At 31.7% G+C, this 22,195-nt stretch overlaps 1 protein-coding gene across 1 annotated transcript in view; it reads right to left on the minus strand.

Annotated features, from left to right (window-relative positions):
* Positions 1 to 22,195, minus strand: part of Dscam1 (Down syndrome cell adhesion molecule 1) — a 79,837-nt gene that overhangs the window by 306 nt on the left and 57,336 nt on the right. The window contains exons 14-38 of the mRNA XM_077430418.1: positions 20,397 to 20,684; positions 14,161 to 14,280; positions 13,908 to 14,081; positions 13,537 to 13,833; positions 13,128 to 13,427; positions 12,948 to 13,056; positions 12,759 to 12,869; positions 12,435 to 12,676; positions 12,195 to 12,350; positions 11,039 to 11,187; positions 10,829 to 10,961; positions 10,641 to 10,750; positions 10,392 to 10,551; positions 10,169 to 10,311; positions 10,003 to 10,085; positions 9,752 to 9,928; positions 9,508 to 9,674; positions 8,768 to 8,974; positions 7,535 to 7,705; positions 6,601 to 6,717; positions 6,057 to 6,250; positions 5,872 to 5,982; positions 4,122 to 4,263; positions 3,832 to 3,996; positions 2,366 to 2,426 (exon numbers count right to left, since the gene is read on the minus strand). Coding sequence (XP_077286544.1) covers positions 2,366 to 2,426; positions 3,832 to 3,996; positions 4,122 to 4,263; positions 5,872 to 5,982; positions 6,057 to 6,250; positions 6,601 to 6,717; positions 7,535 to 7,705; positions 8,768 to 8,974; positions 9,508 to 9,674; positions 9,752 to 9,928; positions 10,003 to 10,085; positions 10,169 to 10,311; positions 10,392 to 10,551; positions 10,641 to 10,750; positions 10,829 to 10,961; positions 11,039 to 11,187; positions 12,195 to 12,350; positions 12,435 to 12,676; positions 12,759 to 12,869; positions 12,948 to 13,056; positions 13,128 to 13,427; positions 13,537 to 13,833; positions 13,908 to 14,081; positions 14,161 to 14,280; positions 20,397 to 20,684 — 4,087 coding nt within the window. The remainder of the gene's footprint in view (positions 1 to 2,365; positions 2,427 to 3,831; positions 3,997 to 4,121; positions 4,264 to 5,871; positions 5,983 to 6,056; positions 6,251 to 6,600; positions 6,718 to 7,534; positions 7,706 to 8,767; positions 8,975 to 9,507; positions 9,675 to 9,751; positions 9,929 to 10,002; positions 10,086 to 10,168; positions 10,312 to 10,391; positions 10,552 to 10,640; positions 10,751 to 10,828; positions 10,962 to 11,038; positions 11,188 to 12,194; positions 12,351 to 12,434; positions 12,677 to 12,758; positions 12,870 to 12,947; positions 13,057 to 13,127; positions 13,428 to 13,536; positions 13,834 to 13,907; positions 14,082 to 14,160; positions 14,281 to 20,396; positions 20,685 to 22,195) is intronic.

Below are 22,195 nucleotides of genomic sequence, written 5' to 3' on the forward strand. Positions count from 1 at the left end.
TTTAGTGTTGGGAAGCTCTGTTGAAAGGTATAGCTTTCCTGTTCCATTCATGTACAAAGAGAAAAAGTCAAGTTAATAAATCAACTGAATATTAAATATTGACATTTTATTTGCTCAGTTGTCCTCTATTCAAGTAGTCGTAACAACATTTATACTATTTTTATTATATACATATTTTGTATGACTTTTAAAAACACTAAGAAAAAATGAGCAAACAAACAACAGCATATTATACCTAGCAAAGTATAATACACATACAATATATGCACATATGTATGTATCAGTGGCGTGCCGTATATGGATGCTGTGGATGCGGCGCATCCCTTAAAATTTACGTCAAAAATATTTTCATACTGTTTATTTCTTTTATTATAGTTTTATTTATTTTTCATTTATTTTTGATTATGTGATTATGATATATAATATCTTTTGTCTGATCCAAAATTGACATAAAAGAGCATCCCCCGTTGAAGGGCTAGAAGGGCCCGACCACTGCCGCAGTCGGTGCTCGCTTCACTTCAAATCACTTAGCAAGAAGCCTTGGATGCTGAACTTTTCTACAAATCTTTTAGCGCATGCACAAAAGTGAGCTCTCAATCTTGCGTATGTCTTGACACTTGACTGAGACACTCTCACTCTTGACACTTGCTGAAGCTCTGCTCTAAAAGCAAAACCGTTGATTGATATTTCGTACGTTAGTTATTTACTTTCATTATTTTATTGTAATTTATTATGTCCTTATTATGTATTATGTATTGTAATTTATTAAAGTATTATTTAGTATGGCTCTAAATATGGCTAGCCAAAGTAACAATGCAAGTGGATTTATCGCCGTTGTTAGTAATAATTGCAATTGTTTAATTAAAAATGTACTAAACAGGACATTTGCTTCTCTACCATATAATGAAAAAGAGATTATTGTTAAGAGTCCAAAACCCACACCAATATTGAATATTCATTCGAAAACGAAGACATATCAAGGACATTTAAATAAGTATATATGTATGTATATATGACAAAATTTCGAAAAATGAAATATTATTAAAAAAAACAATTGATTGTTTTTTGGACAGCATCCTCAGGTTGAAAAGTCACCGCACGCCACTGGTATGTATGTACATATATAACTATAGGGTGAATGATTTTAGTAAATGACAATAATAATAATGCATTTACATATGTCTATTTTCAGGAATATAAAATTACGTCCAAGATAGAAAATAATAGGTTTGTATTGTATTAAGATTTGAGAAGTTAGTAATTTGTTTTTTTTTTAATTGATTAAAACACACGAATGTACAATATTATCACACAGAAATGTGTATAGAAATCATTTGAGTTAACGGATAAAATAAAGCAACAATTAATTCTACTTTTAACAATCATGCAACGGTTAATACTTACGGTTTCCTGTAGATTGTTTGTCATGTAATAAATCACAAAAAATAGGCTAAAATTCGTGAAATATGTATGTGTGTATGTTCAAATTTGTTATATGAATCTACATAATTTAATGAAATTTCATAAATTGTCATACTTGATAAAAAAAAAATTATATATATGTACTTATTAAAAAGGGAACAATTTAAACGTTCATTTTATAAAATAAATGTGCATTTAAAAAAATTTTTGTACATGAAAAAAAGTTTCTGTAGATTACAAAAAAAATTGTGTGTATTTCTAAATGATGGATACAGATTGTATTAGAAACTTTGCTTTGATCATTGAAAAAATCATTTGCTACTTAAAAAGCGGATGAAATGTGCATTAAAATTACACATGAACTGTATGTAACGTCGCGGATCCCAAAATATGAACCTACAACGACCAACGCTTCTCTCTACTGGATTCCTTCTTTTTTACTCTTCGGCTTGCGAGCTTCGACACCTACGACCTTGGCTTCGACTCTACGACCTGACATCATCATTCATATTCATACAAAATATGTAAACAAAAGCAAACACTTTTGACAGTTGACTGCAACGTTGCCACTTTTTTTTAATCTATTCTAATGCTAAAATCTATTTTTTTGAATGATTGTTTCAATCTTTTTTTTAATGGTCACTTTATGTCAAAATATGCCAAAATATTTTACTCGATACACAATACGAGATTGTTTAATACACCGAAAATAATGCAATTTTTTAATGCACAAACATTTTTTTTAAGATACAAAGTATTTTTCTCAATGTACAGTTAAATCGACCCTATTAAAAATATGTATGTAACAAAATTTAACTTAATGAGTGATGTAAGATGCGAGTTATTTATAAATTATACAACAAAGAAACAATATCAAATGATGTGAATTTATTAGTGTGTTATTAAATGTGTGTGAGGCTGATGGTAGTCATAAATGACTGACCTTTCAATCAATTTTCTCATTTCTTCGGTGGACATGCCATCCTTGGTATTGTGTGCTCTAACTGCAATTACAATACAACACATGACATCACAAGACAATATCATATCATCGCAATACAAGAACACATGAAAAATCAATCTACATTTACTCACCAATATCAACATTTATAAGTCTACCGTTGAAAATTTTAATGTTTAAATAACAAACAAGCAAAATAATGCAAACATATAAAAAAATTAGTGTTTAAAATGATATTGGTGTGTATTTTTGGTGAAAATATATTAAAAGCGTAACATATAGTATTAAACACAAAGCTCAAAAACATATTTAATACGGTCATATCATACATATATAATAATTAGGGGTCCACCTCACGGCACCAAAAGTCAAAAGATCGAAAGAGCAAATATCGGAAGGCAAAGATTGAAAATCGAAAGATCTTAATAGATCTTAGTACTATGTATATATAATAAATATGTATATCAGTGGCATACGGTGAAATTATCTCTCTTTTTGTCATACAGCCTTGTTTAATGTGCGCGCGCAGGATACCGGAGGAAAAGCCTGTTCCTCTTGTATCCTGCTCGCACAAATTAAGTGAGGATTTAAAAAATTAAGTGAGTTTTACCGCACGCCACTGATATCTATACTAAACGTTTAGTATAGATATCAGTGGAAAGATATCAGTAAAAATCGAACATTTTCGATTTTTTTACTATCGGTGCGGTGACGGTCACCCAATAATTAGACATACATATGTATGTATGTAGATATGAAAATTTTGCAACAAATAAATGTATGATATTATTGGTAGTAACATCGCAATTCACAATTTTTTATAAAAAAAATAGCAAATGCAATACTTCATAATACAATGTATTAAATATATGTAATATAGAAGCTTTCTTTATAATAAAAAAATACTTATTATAAGATAATTGAGGAGTTTCATGAGAGTACCTTTTAAGTATTGCATTTTCTATAAAATATCATGCAAGATTAGTCAAAAAATTAAAACACGTATAATATTATCGACAAGTTTGAATAAGTCACAATTGTTATGAAGATATGGAAAATGACCTGTTGTTAAGTATGATTACATAAAATGAATTTCGGAAATATGTGTGTATTAATGAAAAGCATTTTATGCGTAGTTAAATTAGTAAAAATATAATAGGTAATGCACAGACATATGTTATCCAAGGGTAACAAATGTTTAAAGGTTTTAATACATATTTGAAAAAAAACCTGAAATGTAAATAGCATCGATATCATGAATGGTATGTAAATGTGTATGAAGTCATCTTAAAAGCTACGAATTCATTTTCAATATCAAAATATTTCACCAATGGACTTTAAAAAATAAATAAATTTACTCTTATTCTATCAAATCAAAGTTTCAAAGTTTTACAAAATTTTAAATTAGCTACTAATTTGAACGATCGCTTCTCGGTTTCCTAAAATACCTGCAATGGCGCGTGGTTGATCGCATTCAGCTTCGGAAATTTCGTTAGAATCCTTTGAGTCATTGAAAGATGAACCATTTCCATCTCCGTTAGGAGTTTGATTCTGATTGCGTGGTGGTGGTGGTGGAGGCTCGGGCGATGCATTCAAATTGCGTCCAGAACCAGCTTCAAATCAAAGTCAAAGAAACGTTTCAAACAAATAAAGAATTTTAACTGATCTAAACAGCTAAATTTTGATATGTTTATATATTTTTTTCCAACGTGTAGAAGAAAAAAAACTAAATATTAACCGAAGCTTGGGCGAGATCCATAGTGTTCATAGGGGGTGCCATATTGTCCGGTGTATTGATCATCTTCAGGTGCGCAAGAAGCGGGGTCATCATATTCGGGTCCACCAGCACGTCCATATGTAGGGCGAGAATAACGGTTGCGCTGCAATAATACAAGAAAATAATATAAAACGAATAAATATCACCTATTATATTACACTACTGTTGTGCCCGTTGATTTCAATGCATGGTTTCGGAAAGGAAGTGATACACAAATTAAAATAAAGTTATATGTTATCTATATGTATATATATAAAATTGAATGTCTGTTTGTGTGTCTCGCATAGGCTTCTAAACCACTGAATCGATTACGATGGAACTTTCAGGATTTGTTGTATGCATGTCCAGGAAGATTACTGTGAAAAAAAAATCGCCCGAAAACGGGAATTGCATGCGTTATTGTGGCATTGCAACGCATGCCGGGTTCAGCTAGTATATTAATATAATGTAAAGCATTCAATTCGATATTTAAGAGCATTCAATTTATGGATCTCAACTTTAATTAAAAGTAGCAGTACAAAAATTTTGTCTTCAGCGCAACAAAGAAGTATAGAACGCTGTACGCTTGGCATAACGAGAAGATATTGAAAACGGGATTCGTGGGTAAGAATGACAAAGGTGGTTGATGTAATGATGAAAGTAAAGAGATTGAAATGGTGATGGGCGGGTCAAGTAGCTAGAACAGTGGTTCTTAGCCTTGTTGGAGGTACTGACCCCCACCAGTTTCATATGCGCATTCACCGAACCCTTCTTAATTGGCACCTGTATCATATGAATCGGGTGTGAGTCTTGACTTCCACTGAACCTCTGAGACTGACTCACCGAACCCCTGGGGTTCGATCGAAGCCAGGTTAAGAATCATTGAGCTAAAAGAACAGACGATAGATGAACGAAAGAAGTGCTCAAATGGTACTCAATTAGACGATCTCGGGATACCGGGATCAATCCCAGGATCGTGATTATATTTAACTAGTGTTGTGCCCGTTGATTTCAACGGGTGGTTTCGGAAAGGAAATAAACTACTTGTTCTTGTATAAGCTGTGTTTTACTAATTTCTTACCAAACATCCCTACAAAGAATCCCACATATATAAATATAATGTAAGGTAATTTATAGGCACGCACACACATTAATAATAAAATTTTGAATGCGCGCATTACACACTCGCTGATCCAACCCGTTCATCCGTTCGAAATGATGAATGATAGTGTGTCACCGTGGATTTGTGTACGATAACACGCAGCGCATCTGACGCTGACGTAACCGCTTTTAAGTCAGGTGCTCAATATCAGGAGCACATGTCAGACGCTCCACACCCACCCACTTCCCCACTACCCTACTTCCCCGCGTCTCCTCGACACGATCGGTCGTCACGCCACATCCCTATAGGGGATGCTTAAAATGCACCCATTGGTCAGAATGTATCGTCGTTGCTCTAATTGGACGTGGACCACTCCACGCTGATTGGCTTCGCTCGGTATTTGTAATATAAACCACTTAAACATGACCAATCTAATAGTAAACATTTTATTAAATTTCAAAATTATATATTAGATATCTCTAGGCACAACATATACTCCTAGAATTCTAAAATTTGTTTTTCTGAAATTTTCACTTGTTGACGCGTCCGCCACATACATACATACATCGCGTCCGTTTTCATTTATATATATTAGTATTATATTATACAAATATGACTAAGGATACTGACATATTGGTCTTCTTCGGCGCAGTTGGCTGGGTCATCGTATTCGGGTCCAGGAGTGTAGATAGAGGTTCCACCTTGAGAGTTCTTACGGGCATAACGGTTATTCTGTCTTGGCTGAAGAAAAAAGCATGTTAAATACGGCCATATTCACGCACATTGAGTATTAGTGGATTTGTTTGCAAGTATACCATGCTTTGAGATCCTGAGCGTGAATGAATATTGTGAGAGTTATGATGAGGAGGTCCCATTGTTCCAGCATGAGGTAATCCATTGCCATGGGGGAATGTTTGGAAGTTCAAGCCGGCTTTGGTGGGGTCCATTTCTTCGCGGAATCCGAGTAGGTGGAAAGTGGCGTAAGGGCAGATTTCATCTTCCATACCAGCTGAATAAATTATACAACGTAACAAAATGAATTTAAGAACAGTATAATTATTCAAATAATATTTTAATAAGCAGAGATCATGAAATATGATGTGTAGCACAATTCCGCACGAGGAATCCAAGCCACATGATAAATAATTTGAGTATCATGCGGTTTGGATTTTCAATGAAAAAAAAAGTCCATTTAACGGCATTCACAGTTACATTCAATTAAAGTAAAAGCTCAAAAGCATGTACCTCGATATTCCGATGACGAGAGCTAAAATATAATATTACTCACCTTCGGATGGATGAATTTATGTTCGTTTTGATTAAAATCTATACTTAAAATGTGAATTAAGATTATTATACCTGGTCTATAGCCGTCACCAGATCCTCCTCTTCGGACGCGTCGTCCTCCGGATCGCAAGTCCTCATATTGGTGACGACGTGGATCCCATGTTGAATGTGGAGATCGCATTGAATTACCTAATACCATAATAATGAGAGCAAAAAAACGAACACCAAGCAATTTCATACTGTAGAGAATAATAATAAAATATGGATTGATTTTTAACTGTTTTGTAAAATTAATAAATCAGACAATTAGCATTCAAAGGGAATTATAATATTACAAGCTTATTTTCTACAGTATAAATGATGGGTAAAATAAATAAATACATCAAAAGTTTAAAAAAATTAAAAAAAAGGTTGATATAATTTATGATTTTGGAGTACACCGAAGAGCTAATTTTACCAAGCATGATATAAATATAATCAATGATTGAATATATGTATGTATGTAGATATAAATGAACACTTAAATAATGTATACGGATGGGTGGGTATATGAAAAATGTAGCACATTGCTGACCAAATTTCAAATTAGTATGCAATAACAAGAATATTATAAAAATTAATTTCTTGCAACATGAATTTGAAGGCTTTTAACATTTCATTGGCCAGAAATGTGATGAAAGTAAATATGAATCTATGTAAAAAAAATAATAAATATTTAAAATTTATTATTTACAATATAAACATGCTTGTTACCTTGTTATGATGTCATGGAAGAATATGAATAAGTTGAAAAATATTTATATGTAGTGATTTAATTCCATTGGGATAAATTTCACCCAGCTCATATCATTAACCTTGTAAAGAGTTAAATTTGTATTTTGATGAAATTCGATTTTAATTAATAAAAAATGATTGAAAAAGGTCGATATTAGAAAAATTTATAAAATTTGGATCGAAAATGATTAGATGAATCACATAAACGCAAATTTATATAATGAAATCTTACTTATGACCGTTCCCCGTTTGATTCTGTCGCATGTATTGTAGTTGGATCCGGGTACAGGAGGCAATTTTCGGTTCGGTGGTGCAATATAACCAAGTTCGTCTCTCAAAGATGGGCGGCGTTTGTCGAGTGTGCCGGCAGGATTCATCATCGATTGGTTATAAACTACATCATCTGTTAATAAAGAACGTCATGATTAAAATAACAGTAGATATAACTAAATCAAGCAGTTTCGGTTTAAAAAAAAAAACACATTATTTATTCATTTAATCATCATTAAGTAAACTACGTACATATTACCAATTTAAATATATAAAGTTTAAAACGAAAATGACGGCACAGTTACAAATAGAAAAATACGTATATAATAGATTGTTTGTTAAACTATGGTGACGTCAATTGCAAACATTTGGGATTGATGAAAAATATGCTATGATACGGTCTCTCGCCAGATTATTATTGAAGGTTTTATTCTCAAACCAGCAATAAAATTCTAAAACAAGGGAAGTACACTCGGAGAAAATATAATTCAAATATCATCGAGATATGAGCTTCATCATCAACACCATGTATTTATGATCAACGACTATTATTCTAGTTTTAAACACATACATGCTAATTTTTAAAGAAAAACATTTAGCATCTAAAAATCAAAACGAAGCAATTGATAGATTTGCTAAAAAAAAACTTAATATCTGTGCAAATTTACAAGATATTTATGAATTAAATTTCAATTATAAATAAAAAGTATGAAGTTTTAAAACTTCTAAGTAGAAAAAAAATTTAGAAAAAGTATAAGAAATAAATTGCGTCACCCAAGACTACATACATCTAATTAATTAAAGTTGAATGCATTGCAATTAATTCAAAGAGACGTGATTCAACAAATAAGTATGAAATTGATGATGAAAAAATGTAAATAGAAGTCGGTTTAATCCATTAAAATAAGTACCATGAATCTGTAACACCATAAACACATTTTGAGAACTAAAATTTCTTTGAATACATTTTTATATCGATTTTAAACTCGTCTTCAATAAATATCAAAAGTATTATATCTTGAAAATAAACAATTGAAAAAAACATTAAAATAAAATCAGTCCACTTTTAATCTTAATACTAGTTGAATTTTAAATTTGATATATAGTAGAAATTATGAGAATGAATTTTGAGATAATGATTTAGAAAAAATATAGAAGAAGAAAAGCTGCATTCTTCATGCCACATTATACATACAATACACGTCCTTCTGACCTCGGAGTCTTTGGGGTTGATGCCTTCTTGCTAATGTAACGCAAATCACCACAATACCCACAATCAATACGACAATTGTAGCCAGAATAGGCACCAAGACTTCTGGTTCTAACCAAGCTTTGAGCCAGACGGGAATTTCGGCATTTGTTATACTACTAATGCCGCTTCCAGGCAGAGGTGCAACAGTTCCTATGCGCAAAGAGAAAAAAAGTAATAAGTAAAAAAATAACCTTTTCCGTCATCTCGTCCACCTCGAACCACACAGATAACAACAATTGCAATAATTATGACCAATATAGCAGCCACAACCGGTACAATGAGGTTCAGATTAGACAATAACAATCGTAAAGTTTCTTCTGTGGTTAGCGATGGAGTGTCACGAGCAGGTGAAACGGTACCTGAAATTCATTCACACCGAGTTAGTTTATCAACTTAGCCAAATTTTTTTTAAAAATTTTGCATATTGACACAAATATATTTACGAAACTTTATGAAATTGGCTTAAATGATAAAAATAATCGGCATGAATGAATTTACATAATGAACTAAGACTTAAAGTAAGTACTAAAAACTTCAACATCATTAAAGTTTCGTTTGCGTGAATGCAATATTTTGATTTATAAAAATCTAAAATGAAACACAATACAATCATCTTTATACAATTACAATTTTTGAAAATCAATACTAAAAAACTAAAAAAAATATTCATAAATTAATTATACCTCCAGTTACAGTAAGAGTAGCAAATTCATATTCGGCAACATTGAAACCAGCATTATTGTGAGCAGTGATACGTAATAAATACCAAGTGGCAGGTTCTAAATCTAATACAACAAAGTTGCCTCCAGGTTTTACACTATTTGAAATCTGATTCCATTCAGCAGCTCCCCTGAAAAATTCAATCAATTTAAAAAAAATTCAATTTCATAGTAGTTACATATACATAATTTTTATAAAAATATATACTTCTTCTTATTTTCTACGACGAAATGAGTCATGGGGCATCCACCGTCTTGCCATTGTTTCAGATGAAGAGTTACACTACCGCTAGATACTTCCATAAAATCAGCAGCCCTAGGAACAATTGGTTTGGAACCACGAGTTCTTGCGTTGAGTACATCGCTAGCTTCACCTGTTCCAATGCTGTAAATTGTTATAGTAAAAAAATTAGCCATCACAAATAATATTAACAGGATAAAAATAAAAGTCAAAATTACCCGTTGTAAGCCGTTACATAAACTTGATATCTAGAACCGCAATACAAATTCTCTAATGTGTACGTTGTTGCTTGATTTGAGACCTGAATTTTAAATAAAGTAATCACAATTCAAACTTTAATATGTAGTTTTATAAATTTTAATTTTAATTATTGAACTTAAATACCTGAACAGTTTCCCAATCGCCAAATTCTTGTTTGTAATGAATAGTGTATCCGTGAGTAGGTGTGGCATTAACGGGTCGAAGTCTTAATGACAATGCAGAAACACTGCTTGAATGTAATGTAACAGTAGGTGGGAATGGTGGGGCTAAAATAAGCAAAAATAAATAAAACCTATTTCACATGGTTTGGATACTATTTGAACAAATAAAATTCAGTATATTTCACCATGTACTGTGAGCTTGTGAGTTACGGTATCAGTTCCGAATTGATTTTCTACTGTGCAAGTATAGTCTCCGGCATCATCACGAGCAACTCCAGCGATAAACAAGGATCCTTCGGGCAATTGTCGAACTCTGTCAGACGTTTCTAATGGTGCACCTTTAACCTGAACAAAAAAAGAAAAATAATATTATATGCACAATGTTATTATTTTATCGAAGATATTTTATTATGAAATTTATGAATTAAAATTACCTTCCATGTGATATCCGGTGGTGGAACTCCGACGGCAAGGCACGGTAATTTAACATCCTCTTTGTATGTAGCAGTGAATGAATCATCGAAGGAAGCAATCTTGGCCGGAACTAAATTTAATATGTGATTGTTATTTTCGATTTTAAAACATTGCGCTATGGATTAAAAGCACCGAAACTATTCGCTACCTTTGGTATTTGGACTTGTGGAAACTGTTCGTGAGGGTTGTCCCTCTCCGATCACGGTGGATGCAGTAACCCAGAAATCGTAACGTGCTGGTTTCAAATCGGTTGCGGAGTAGCTCATTTGTAATGCGGCAACCTAAAAAAATAAATTTAAAATAAAAATTCTAGTACATATATTCAAGTATGTACATTTCTCTATTAAAATGTATTTACTTTATTGCTATGTGGTTCAGCTCCTTGCATTTGTGTGTAAACGGTGTAGTGAGTTACGATGCCATTTGGTTGGGTTGGTGCTCTCCAGGATACGAGGATCGAATCAGTGCTCATTACTAAAGCCTTTACATCAGTAGGGGCTTCAGGAACTATAATGTCAAAAATACAGAATGAACAAATTTAAATTAAAATAATTAACATTCACTTATTATAAAAAGTAAACACATATGCAAATCGACAAATAGTTAAGTTAAGTTCGTAAGCCAAGAATAAATTAAATTAATACCTATTTTATTACAAAAACTGCTAGTGTTTCAGGTACATATAGTAAATAAATAAAAAATAAATATGATTTTGTAAATTCCTAATGAAAAACTGTATACTATATAATATACTGAAAAGTTCCGCTCAAATTTAATGATCCCATGTATTTAAATTACTTTATTTTTCCCTTGTAAGGTCTCACCTTGAATTTGCCCCAATTATCTGGTCACCTTTTTATATATCCCATATTAATTGTATTGAAAAAGTCCAACTAAAATTTATTAAATCCTTACGCTACCGTTTTCCTATCTACGCCCATACTACTGTTTCCGATATTTTAAAACTCCTATCCTTTAATAATCTTTTTATCAGGCGACGACTCACTAATGCCAAATAACTTTTTAAGCTTCTAAATGGTTTTCTTGACTGTCCCGATTTACTGAGTAAGGTTGGTTTCAGGATCCCAGTTAGGTGTTCTAGACACGCTGCACTCTTTTCACTTAATCCTTTCAAAACCAATTCCCTAAAATATTATCTACATCGTGTTTATCGTATGTTTAACAGGGAGCTGAATTACGTTGATCTATTCGGTATTTCCTTGCATCAATTCAGGACAGCCATCAGGAGGATCTTGATTGATCTATTTTTATTTCCATGATATAATTTGTATCCAATATTATATCACTTTATGTCACTTAGTCTATGTATTTATTCATGCTTTTGATATTCTATTCTTTTCATTTGTTTGTCTCTATGTACCATTTTATGTAATTTGTAAAAATATATAATTAGGCTCAGATGTTATTTTGTTACATTTATTCTTTAGTTTCATGCATTTCTACATCCGTTGTCTGTTGATTTTTCAATAAATAAATACAATAACGTTTCTTACCGTCTTGTTCGGTTTGGCAATGAATAGGGGTAGACCTTACGCCATCGCCTCCGGAAGTGGTAGCCAAAACTTCCATAGAATAGTTGGTGTACTTTTTCAAACCGTGCAAAATAGTTTCGCTGCTTGAGGTGATTTTAGTGTCCTTTGTTTTTTCATCTATATCATAAAATTAACAGTACACGTGTTCATCAGAATGATACTCATACAAAATATTCCATAAATATAATTTAAAATACTCACCATACCAGGTATCGCTTGGGCCGTAGATGACTTTGTACGATTTAATGACACCGTTGGCAGACGCAAGTGGAGGACTTACCCAAGAGACGCGAATTGTTTGAGCAGTAAGAGTGGTACATAGAGAATCGTGTGGGGGAGCGCTAGGAACACCTTCTGCTGTGTGAACTTTGACATCTTCAGAAATTGGACCCGGTCCGATTTTGTTGAAAGCTTGAACTACCACAGAGTATTGGGTGTAGGTTCTGAATTAAAAATCAAATTCCATATGAAAAATATACAGCACAACTGAAAGTTAATAGTATGTATGCATGTAGTCAAGCTCACTTCAAGTTGACGATCTGCAAGTGGTGTTCTTTTCCGGTTTCCTTTGAAATGTCAACAGTTTCGAATACATATACTTTGTCACTAGAAGCCAATTTATACCCGACATAATAACTGAAAAAATATAAAATAGATATAAGTATAAAATAATTAAAAATCAATATTTCAATTCTGGTGCACATCTTTTATTACCCTTGAATTTCACCATTCCAATCTTGGGCTGGGGGTGGCTTCCATGTAACCTTAAGAGTGTGTTGATCAAGAGGATCCACTTTCAAATCACTTGGTGGTGCAGATGGTGCTATAAATTAAAATATATAGGATTTAACAGCAAGTATAAAAAGTAAAACATTCTCTTTTTAAATAGTCTACCTTCTTCAGCTGTGATAATAGTAACGGTATCAGAGGGTTCGGATGTTCCCAATTCATTTTCAGCGACGATTCTCAAATGATATGTGGTGGCAGGGTGTAGACTGTATACGCCGGCTTCAGTTGTGCTTCCAGGTACAAGAACGCGGTCAATATCCTTTTCCCAGGTGCCCTTGGATCGCTTGTATTCAATGAGGTACTTCTTGATGGGAGAGTTTCCATCGTAGGGTGCAGCCCATGAGAGTTGTACGGAACGGCCAGATTTATCGACAACTTTAAGACCATACGGAGCTTCTGGTACTTCTATTATTTGCATACATAAAAATAGTGTTAAATTACATACATTGCATTATGATGCGTGTTAAGGATTAGGTTATTTAAATAAAAAAATATTGAAAGTAAGAATATATGCCTTGGATAATCATGTTAATGCTAGTGTCATCTGATCCGAATGAATTGGTGGCAACGCAGGTGAAAAGAGCACTATCTCCTCTTTCAGTCCGTTTGATTGACAAGTCAGAAAGTACGCCTCCAGGTAAGATTTCTTCACGGATTGTGTAACGGTTGTCGCTCTTGGGGTCAAGTCGTTTGTTATTCATGTTCCAGAGAATTCCAATGGGTTTCTCGCCACGAGCTTCGCATTGAAGTACGGCTGGTTCAGTCCTCCTAGCAGTTTGGTTTCTTTGTTTGATTTCGAATTGAGGTGGTGCTGAAAGAAAAAAAAGATGAAATTAATTGATAATTAATAAAAAAAAATTAACTGCGATGGTAAAAAAATTATACCTTGAACGCTAATAAGAATTACAGCTGATAGTCCGGATCCAATTCCATTCACGGCCTCACATAAATAGTATCCTTCATTAACCTTTTGAATGTTTGCAATTGAAAGAGTACCATCGACAACCTTAATATTGGGATTATTTGGTTTCAAATCTTTGTAATCGCCAGGTGTGTCGCCTAAAAATAAAAATAAATCATAATTCAGCACATATTATTCCTGTTTATATACAATGAATTAAATTTATGTTGTTTATACCTTCAGATCGCTTCCATGTAACTTGTGGTTTTGGGAAGCCATCAGCTTTACATTCAACTTGAGCATCAGATCCTTGAGCAAAAGCTTTATCGGTAGGCTCAAGTATCCAACGTGGAGGAACTAAAAATTTAAAATAATTAGCATGCATGCCAAGTGACTTAAGTTTTTATTTTAAAATTATTGAGTATGTGTTTAAATGTTAGTGTTCTGCTGTGTGTAATTGGTTTCATGGGATTTGTATATGTTGAGTGAGATGTGTGTGTTATGTTTGGGATATTGTGTTTTTGTATACTGAGTATATAATGTCCCATTATATGTATATCAACTAAACAAATTTTAATTAATTTAAAATATCATGTTTGAGGAAAATAATATCAATATATAAATGGGTTCATTATTATTGAATTTGAAAGTGTGACAGAGTAAGTGTATAGAAAGCAAAATAATTGCATTATACTTGGTTTAATTTAACCATTTCACTTGTCATGAAATATACGAAATAATTAATTATATTTAACAATCTCTTCGTTTTAAAAATGATCTAAAAATACTATGGTTGAGTAGGTTTTGAATTTCAATGTATAAAATAAATATTCGTAAGTTTTATGAAAGATTTATAAAAGCATTAACAGCAATATTCCGACAGCAAAGTTTTGTTATTAATATTAAAAATAAAAAGTTAATTACTTTTTAATATCGTACATCGATTTCTAAAAAGCATTCAGTGCTGTTGTATTTTAATAAATATAATATGGTTTTAAAGTTTAATGCAAGTATTTTGCTGATTTCATATATAAAATGATATGCATTTAAATCTATCGATTTGTGATAGATTTAAATTCATAAAAATTGACTATCTGATTTAAATGTTTTATCGTTTAATTAAAAAAAACAAAGATTTACTTAAAAAAACCTTAAAAAATGTAAAGATTTAATTTGTTAAATTTATGCATGAATCAGATAATCAAGGTTTCGTCATGGCTGCTATATTAATGACCGATTTCATTTTAATATATATGTATATTAAAATATACAGCAAAAATTTTATGAAAATTGAATTGAAAATCGAGCTAAATTCAAAAGAATATTTACATTTTAGTAATTTACACAGGAAACTATTGGGGTATGAAATTAAATGGTTAAATTTGCATAGTAAATGAAATAAATTATCGGTCATCAACAAAAGCCTAATAAACATTACTTATGTTTTGAAATACATCTTCCCGAAATTTTAAAACATAAATAACATTTCAATAAAATAATAGAGCTTTCAAAATTTAAGAAAAACGTATGTACAATGTTACAATCGTCCACGTTGGATGTAAAAAATATTTAAATGGAAATTTTTTTTATATCAATATATTAAAAATGATTAAATTAATGGTATTAGTTCTCAAAAATGTTCAATTAAAAATTTTTAAAGCTCTATTATAGTCATATTATTTTATACTGTTTAAAAATATAAATGAAAATGTTAAATATATTATATTATAAAGTTAATGAAATATGCGATTGACTGAAATTTTGTATCAAGAATGTGGTAATTATGTAATAAAAAAATATTTTCTTTATCAGTGCATATTATTCATACATATTCGTGTTAGTAAAATTATCCGACAATGATTTAAGTATAGAAGAAAACGACTTCAAAACCCTGATAAATGTATCATTTGTTAAAATTCTTATTAATTTTCATTTATATTTTTAAAACGTATGTGATTATATACATAAAAAATAAATAAAAACAAGCATGTCTATTAACTTGAAAACATAAAAGTAAATATAAAAATTATATATAGAGGAAAATATAAATGAAAAGTTATATACATGTGATTAAGTTAATAGACAAACATAATAAAGGAAAACTAAAATATGTGAATAGGTAGGGAAAGAGTAGAAGGAAAGGATACCTAGCCCCGTATTTTATTGTATTTGAAATAATATAAAAGGCATGATTCATGCAAGATACAATATCATAGAATAAGTTAAGAGATCTGTAACAGATAAAGAATACAAATTACATACATGAAATTAATCAATCGACTTTCATAAACAGAGTATCAAATGTCATTCTTGACAAAAAAAAGTTTTAAAAAAAAGGAGAATTCATACGAAGGGGTGCATACAAAATGCAATATTGTGTAAAATGTGTAATGATTTGAGAAATTGTGTACATATCTAAGAATCCTCATGACTTTTATTATTAGTTGTAATTTTCTTATAGAAACTAATTTACCCAACGAATATTATAATTAAAATTTTATTTTTATTTTTATTCTAAATATTTTAGTTGATATTATTAGAGTTTTTGTTTATTTGCTGTTATATTTTTTTGTTACAATTATTTAAATCAGTTCAGTTAGCTTAAAATAAATACCCACAACAGTGTGTAAAAAATATACCTTGATTGTTAATATTATAAATGTATACTAAGAATCTTATTAACATGTGTTACTCAGCCAATAGTCCAAAGACGTAGTTTCGAAAAAAGATATAGAATAAATTCCATGAAAAAATTCAATTTTAATTAATGTTTTTGGTAATTTAAATCCCTTGAAAACAGAAGCGAGATTTCAACAACTTTTTAAAAATAAAGACATGAGTATTATTTTTTATATGTTATAATTTCTATATAAATTTTGAAAATATAATTTCATACAAGATGATCGTAACTTTTTAAGGCTTCCGCAAGTTTTTGTGCCGGACAAATAAAAATGAGCACTCAAAATTTCAATTCATTTAATATCAGGGGGTTGAAAGTTGATAAAGAACGTTAAAATTTTCTGATAAATTATTATAGTTCATAAATAAAAATCGGTACCATAGTGCCATACGTGTATTTTTAACCAAGGAGATAAGTTTCATCATTTTGGAGATACAATTATTGCACGTGAAAATTTTAAACAAGAAATGGTAAATGATTTCAATTCATTTGGAGAGAACACCATTGATCGTATTTTAGGAATATGTATCAGCTATCTTGCTGAAGATGCCACTTTTAATATTCCATTAGAAATATTTGGTCATTTATCATTTGAATACATACACAGATGAATAAAATAATACGTAGAAATATACATTAATAATTACCCTTAACAATGAGGGATGCTGTTGAATTAGAATGTCCAGCTAAGTTTGTTACACGGCACTTGTAGAAACCGGCGTGCAAGAAGGTAACATTTTGGATCATAAGCAGACTCGTCTGCTTGCCAACAGTTACAGAAGAGATTCCCATTTCAGTTGATATTTTTTTGTCATTGAGAAACCACTCGAAAGCAAGAGGAAAATCACCCTTGGAAACTATACACGTAAGTTGCACATAATCTCCTTCGGATGCATATTCTGATGCGAAAGACATTGGTTGTGTTTGGGGTATTTCTGTGGAAAATGACAACACCCAAAAATGTGCATCAAAAATAATAGTAATAAATTTTAGAACCAACATTTAAAAGCCAAACTGAACATAAAAAAGAAATCTCTTGAAGTTTATACTAAAACAAACCCTTCACTTTCAAAATTGAAGAGTAATGCGTTTTTCCTGCCAGATTTGAAGCAACACAAGTGTAATTCCCCGTGTCGAGCAAATTCACATTTTTTAACACCAATACAGATGTATAATCATCTAAGCGTTGAGCCAGTCTATGGTTCATAGGGATAATCTCTCCATTTTTCAGCCACTGAATTTCTAATGGTAGGTCACCAGAAATGGTGCACATTACCCGTGTAGATTCTCCAAAATTAACACCATGGGCATGGAAATTGAATGGCTCTATCTCCGGTAATACTGATGACCATAAAAAAACGCCACTTAACAAAATTACATTCACAAAAACCGAACTCCACAATGTAGGAAATGTAATTTCATAATTTATATTACATGATATTGTAATTGAATAATAAAAAAAGCCTTTTTAAGAAGTAAAAGATAAAATTTGACGTTTATTTATATAGTTGTAGAATATGATTACTGCTATGAACAATATCCATCGGATGATAAACTGATGATAAAATATATATGCAAATATCTGAAATGGTATTTTTACAATATATTAAATAAATAAATTGTAAAGAAATGATTTCTTTTATATGAAATTAACTAAAAAATAATTAAACTCAACAAAAATAGGTGTGGATATAATAATAGAGTAGAATTTTAAATTCTAAAATAAAAAAATGTATTTAATAATAATAATACGACAGCAAAATAATGTATTGAATTATTTTGTAGATGAATACATGGAATGGATTGTACGAAACTTGTTGAATACATATGTATATAATTTTTTATAGAATTCATCAGAAATTCAGATTATTGTTGCTTTTTTAGCAAAAAGACCGCCTAACATCAATTTTGTCCGAAGTAGCGAAAGGATTTTCATGCGGGATTCAAAAGCCTGTCAAGCAACAAGTGATCCACACAAGTGAAATAATACCATGAATTTTCAAGGAAGCTGTATAGTTCACAACGCCAACAGGATTTCTCACGGTACAAGTGTAGTTGCCAATATGACCCGAGTCAGCGGGATCAATTAAAAGTAAACTAGCACGATTGCCGATTTTATTTGTGGTTATCCCATTTTGTGAACTCGTATGAGACGCTTGGAAACTCCAACTTATATCAATTGGATGGTCCCCCTCATTGACAAGACAAGTGACTTGCGCTGCTTGGCCCGCAAATATTGGGGATTCAAATTCAAATGGTACAATGTGAGGTCGTACTGAAAATAAAAACAACAGGTATCCTTCCAGAACACATTTATCATTTAAATAAAACATTTACCCTTCCATATTTAAAATTAAATAATGGGAGGTGTTGAAAGATCTCAAGATTATTAAGAAAGGAAATGAGTACCATAAAAGTTTGTGCAATTTTGAGTATGTGTAATAGATAATGTTAATTGTTTCTCGGGTTAAATTATTTCATAGTTAACGTGCCATTGACAACAAGAGTTGCGGCAAATTCACTTCTTCCGGCAGTGTTTTTAACAATGCAAGTGTAATTTCCTTGATGATTAGCTGTCACAGAGTTGATCATCAAAGCGCTCGATCTGGCACCCAACGGTGTAGTTACAATATCCTTTAGAAGAGTTGAATCCATCGTATCACTACTAAATGTCCATGATATGTCTAAAGGAGTATCTCCTTTCGTAGCAAGGCACGTCACTTGTACAGCGTCACCAGGATTAAAAGGGGCTTCACCGAATGTGAAAGGTATAATTACCGGAGGTACTAGATAAAAGTATAAGCATATTTTAAGACGTATTATAGAACATTTCTTAAAGCTGAAAAAGTAAAATTTTCATTAAAGCTGAAAATGTCGATAGCTTCTCAATGGCTGAAAACGAATAACCTACCTAGACCGAATGACAAATCTAAATACATTACGACTTTTTCTGATTTAATATAGTTAATTTAAATAATACAATTTTATTAACAATTATAAACAACGCCAATTTTACAGGGATCGGGATATATGTAGTATATATATAAAAATAATAAATAAAGGGAATGACTATAATATGTATAATTTTTAAGTTGCGACAAACCATCAACAATCAAAACAGTAGAATATTCAACTTTTCCAGCCCTGTTTCCTGTCGTACAGGTGTAGTTTCCGGCATGATCCGCAGATACAGCATCAATTGCCAAAATGCTACTTCTTTTAGAGTGGGTAAGCGAGTAAGCGGGATTTCGAGATGATATGACATTGTTATTGAAAGTCCATTCAAAACTAACAGGAAAATCTCCATGTGAAATTGTGCACGATACTTGTGCATATTCTGCGAGACGAGTAGACTCATCACCAAACGAGAAAGGAATTATTTTTGGAAGAACTGTAAAATATTAAATATGAACTGATTAAATAGCCATAGTCAAAAATAATGCGTTTTCAGTGAACACATGTGATTCAGTGAAGTTTGAATGTTGTTTGCATTTCAATATTTAATCTTTAAATGGGATTAAATGCATCCTGTGAAAGAAATATCCATACAGCATTGTATGAAAGTAGAAGAAATTCAAATTAACAAGAGCCAGAGATAAACATCGAGCTAGTGAATACAAATTAAATGGATTTGGTATCAAAAAATGCATACATATGTTTAGTCAATGTTGTAGAAAAACTGCTTACGATATGCATGGCAAATTTGAAACCAGTAAAGGATAGGTAAAATGATAAAAACAAAGGGAATAATTATACTACATTATGATTAATTTTTATGCAAGATATGACAAACCATCAACAATCAAAACAGTAGAATATTCAACTTTTCCAGCCCTGTTTCCTGTCGTACAGGTGTAGTTTCCGGCATGATTAGCTGATACAGCGTCAATCGCCAAAATGCTACTTCTTTTAGAATGGGTAATCGAATAAGCAGGATTTCGAGGTGATATAACATGGTTATTGAAAGTCCATTCAAAACTAATAGGAAGATCTCCGTGTATAACAGTACACGTTGCTTGTGCATATTCTCCGAGATGGGCAGACTCGTCACCGAACATGAAAGGAATTATTTTGGGAAGAACTGCAAAACATCAAATACTATCCGATTAAATAGACATAATAACAAGTATATGAATATTTAATAAACACGTTTGTGTTATGAAACTGGTGCATGTCAATAAAAATAAAGTTGTTGCTTTTGAATATTCAACCATTTATCAGGTTTTCAGGTTTCCTGTGGAAGAATTTTTACAGGAATATAGAACGGACGAAAGGAACAACCTTAGATAAGCAGATTTGAAATTAAGTTTTATAATGAAGGATGGAAATGGATTTATGTATATTAGTGTGTTGCATGCATCGATAGATACATTATTTTTTCACAATTGAAAATTGTACTAATTTCGTAGGGATCAGGATATACAAAATGTAGAAATAATAAATAAAAAGATTGACTATGAATATACATAATTTTAAGACGTGACAAACCATCAACAATCAAAATAGTAGAATATTCAACTTTTCCAGCCCTATTGCCCGTCATACAGGTGTAGTTTCCAGCATGATTCGCTGATACAGCATCAATTACCAAAGTGCTGCTTCTTTTAGTATGGGTAACTGAGTAAGCAGGATTTCGCGGCGATATGACACGGTTATTAAAAGACCATTCAAAGCTAATTGGAAGATCTCCGTGTATAACTGTACACGAAACTTGTGTATATTCTCCGAGACGAGCAGACTCGTCACCAAACGAGAAAGGAATTATTTTAGGAAGAACTGCAAAGCATCAAATATGAACTGATTAGCCACGATTTCAAACAATATGATTGTTTAGCAAACACTGAGTGTTCTGAAACTTCTGCTTTTGAGAAAGACGCAATTTTTAACGGGATAAGGACTTGTAATAAAAATAATAAATAAAGAGAATGGCTACAATATGATTAATTTTCAAGATTCGACAAACCATCCACAATCAAAATAGTAGAATATTCAACTTTTCCCGCCCAGTTTCCTGTCATACACGTGTAGTTTCCAGCATGATCAGCAGATACAGCATCAATCACTAAAGTGCTACTTCTTTTGGAATGGGTGATTGAGTAAGCGTGATTTCGAGGTGATATGACATGATTATTAAAATTCCATTCAAAGCTAACGGGAAGGTCTCCGTGTGAAACGGTACACGACACTTGTGCATACTCTCCGAGACGAACAGACTCGTCACCAAACGAAAAAGGAAGTATTTTAGGAAGAACTGTAAAACATCAAACATGATCCGATTAAATGACCGTAATCAAAAGTCATGCGAATATGCAGTAACAATTTAAGTAAAATGTGTTGTTGTAAACATGTAGAGTTGTCTCCCTTTGGGTATTGAATCATTTATGTATGTAATTTTTGTTGGATTCTGTATGAAATATTTATACAGCAACATAAATATTAATACAAGCAGAGTAAAGTCAAATTGGCAACAACCATAGATAAACAAATTACAAGTGAAATGATTTTTTTTGTATAAAAATCAATAAACATGAATATGACGATTTGAATCAGCATTCCTTCCCTCAACTTTCACTCTCCATTCTATGTGGAGCA

Source organism: Arctopsyche grandis, chromosome 5 (genome assembly GCF_051622035.1).
Source record: "Arctopsyche grandis isolate Sample6627 chromosome 5, ASM5162203v2, whole genome shotgun sequence".
Taxonomy (NCBI): domain Eukaryota; kingdom Metazoa; phylum Arthropoda; class Insecta; order Trichoptera; family Hydropsychidae; genus Arctopsyche; species Arctopsyche grandis.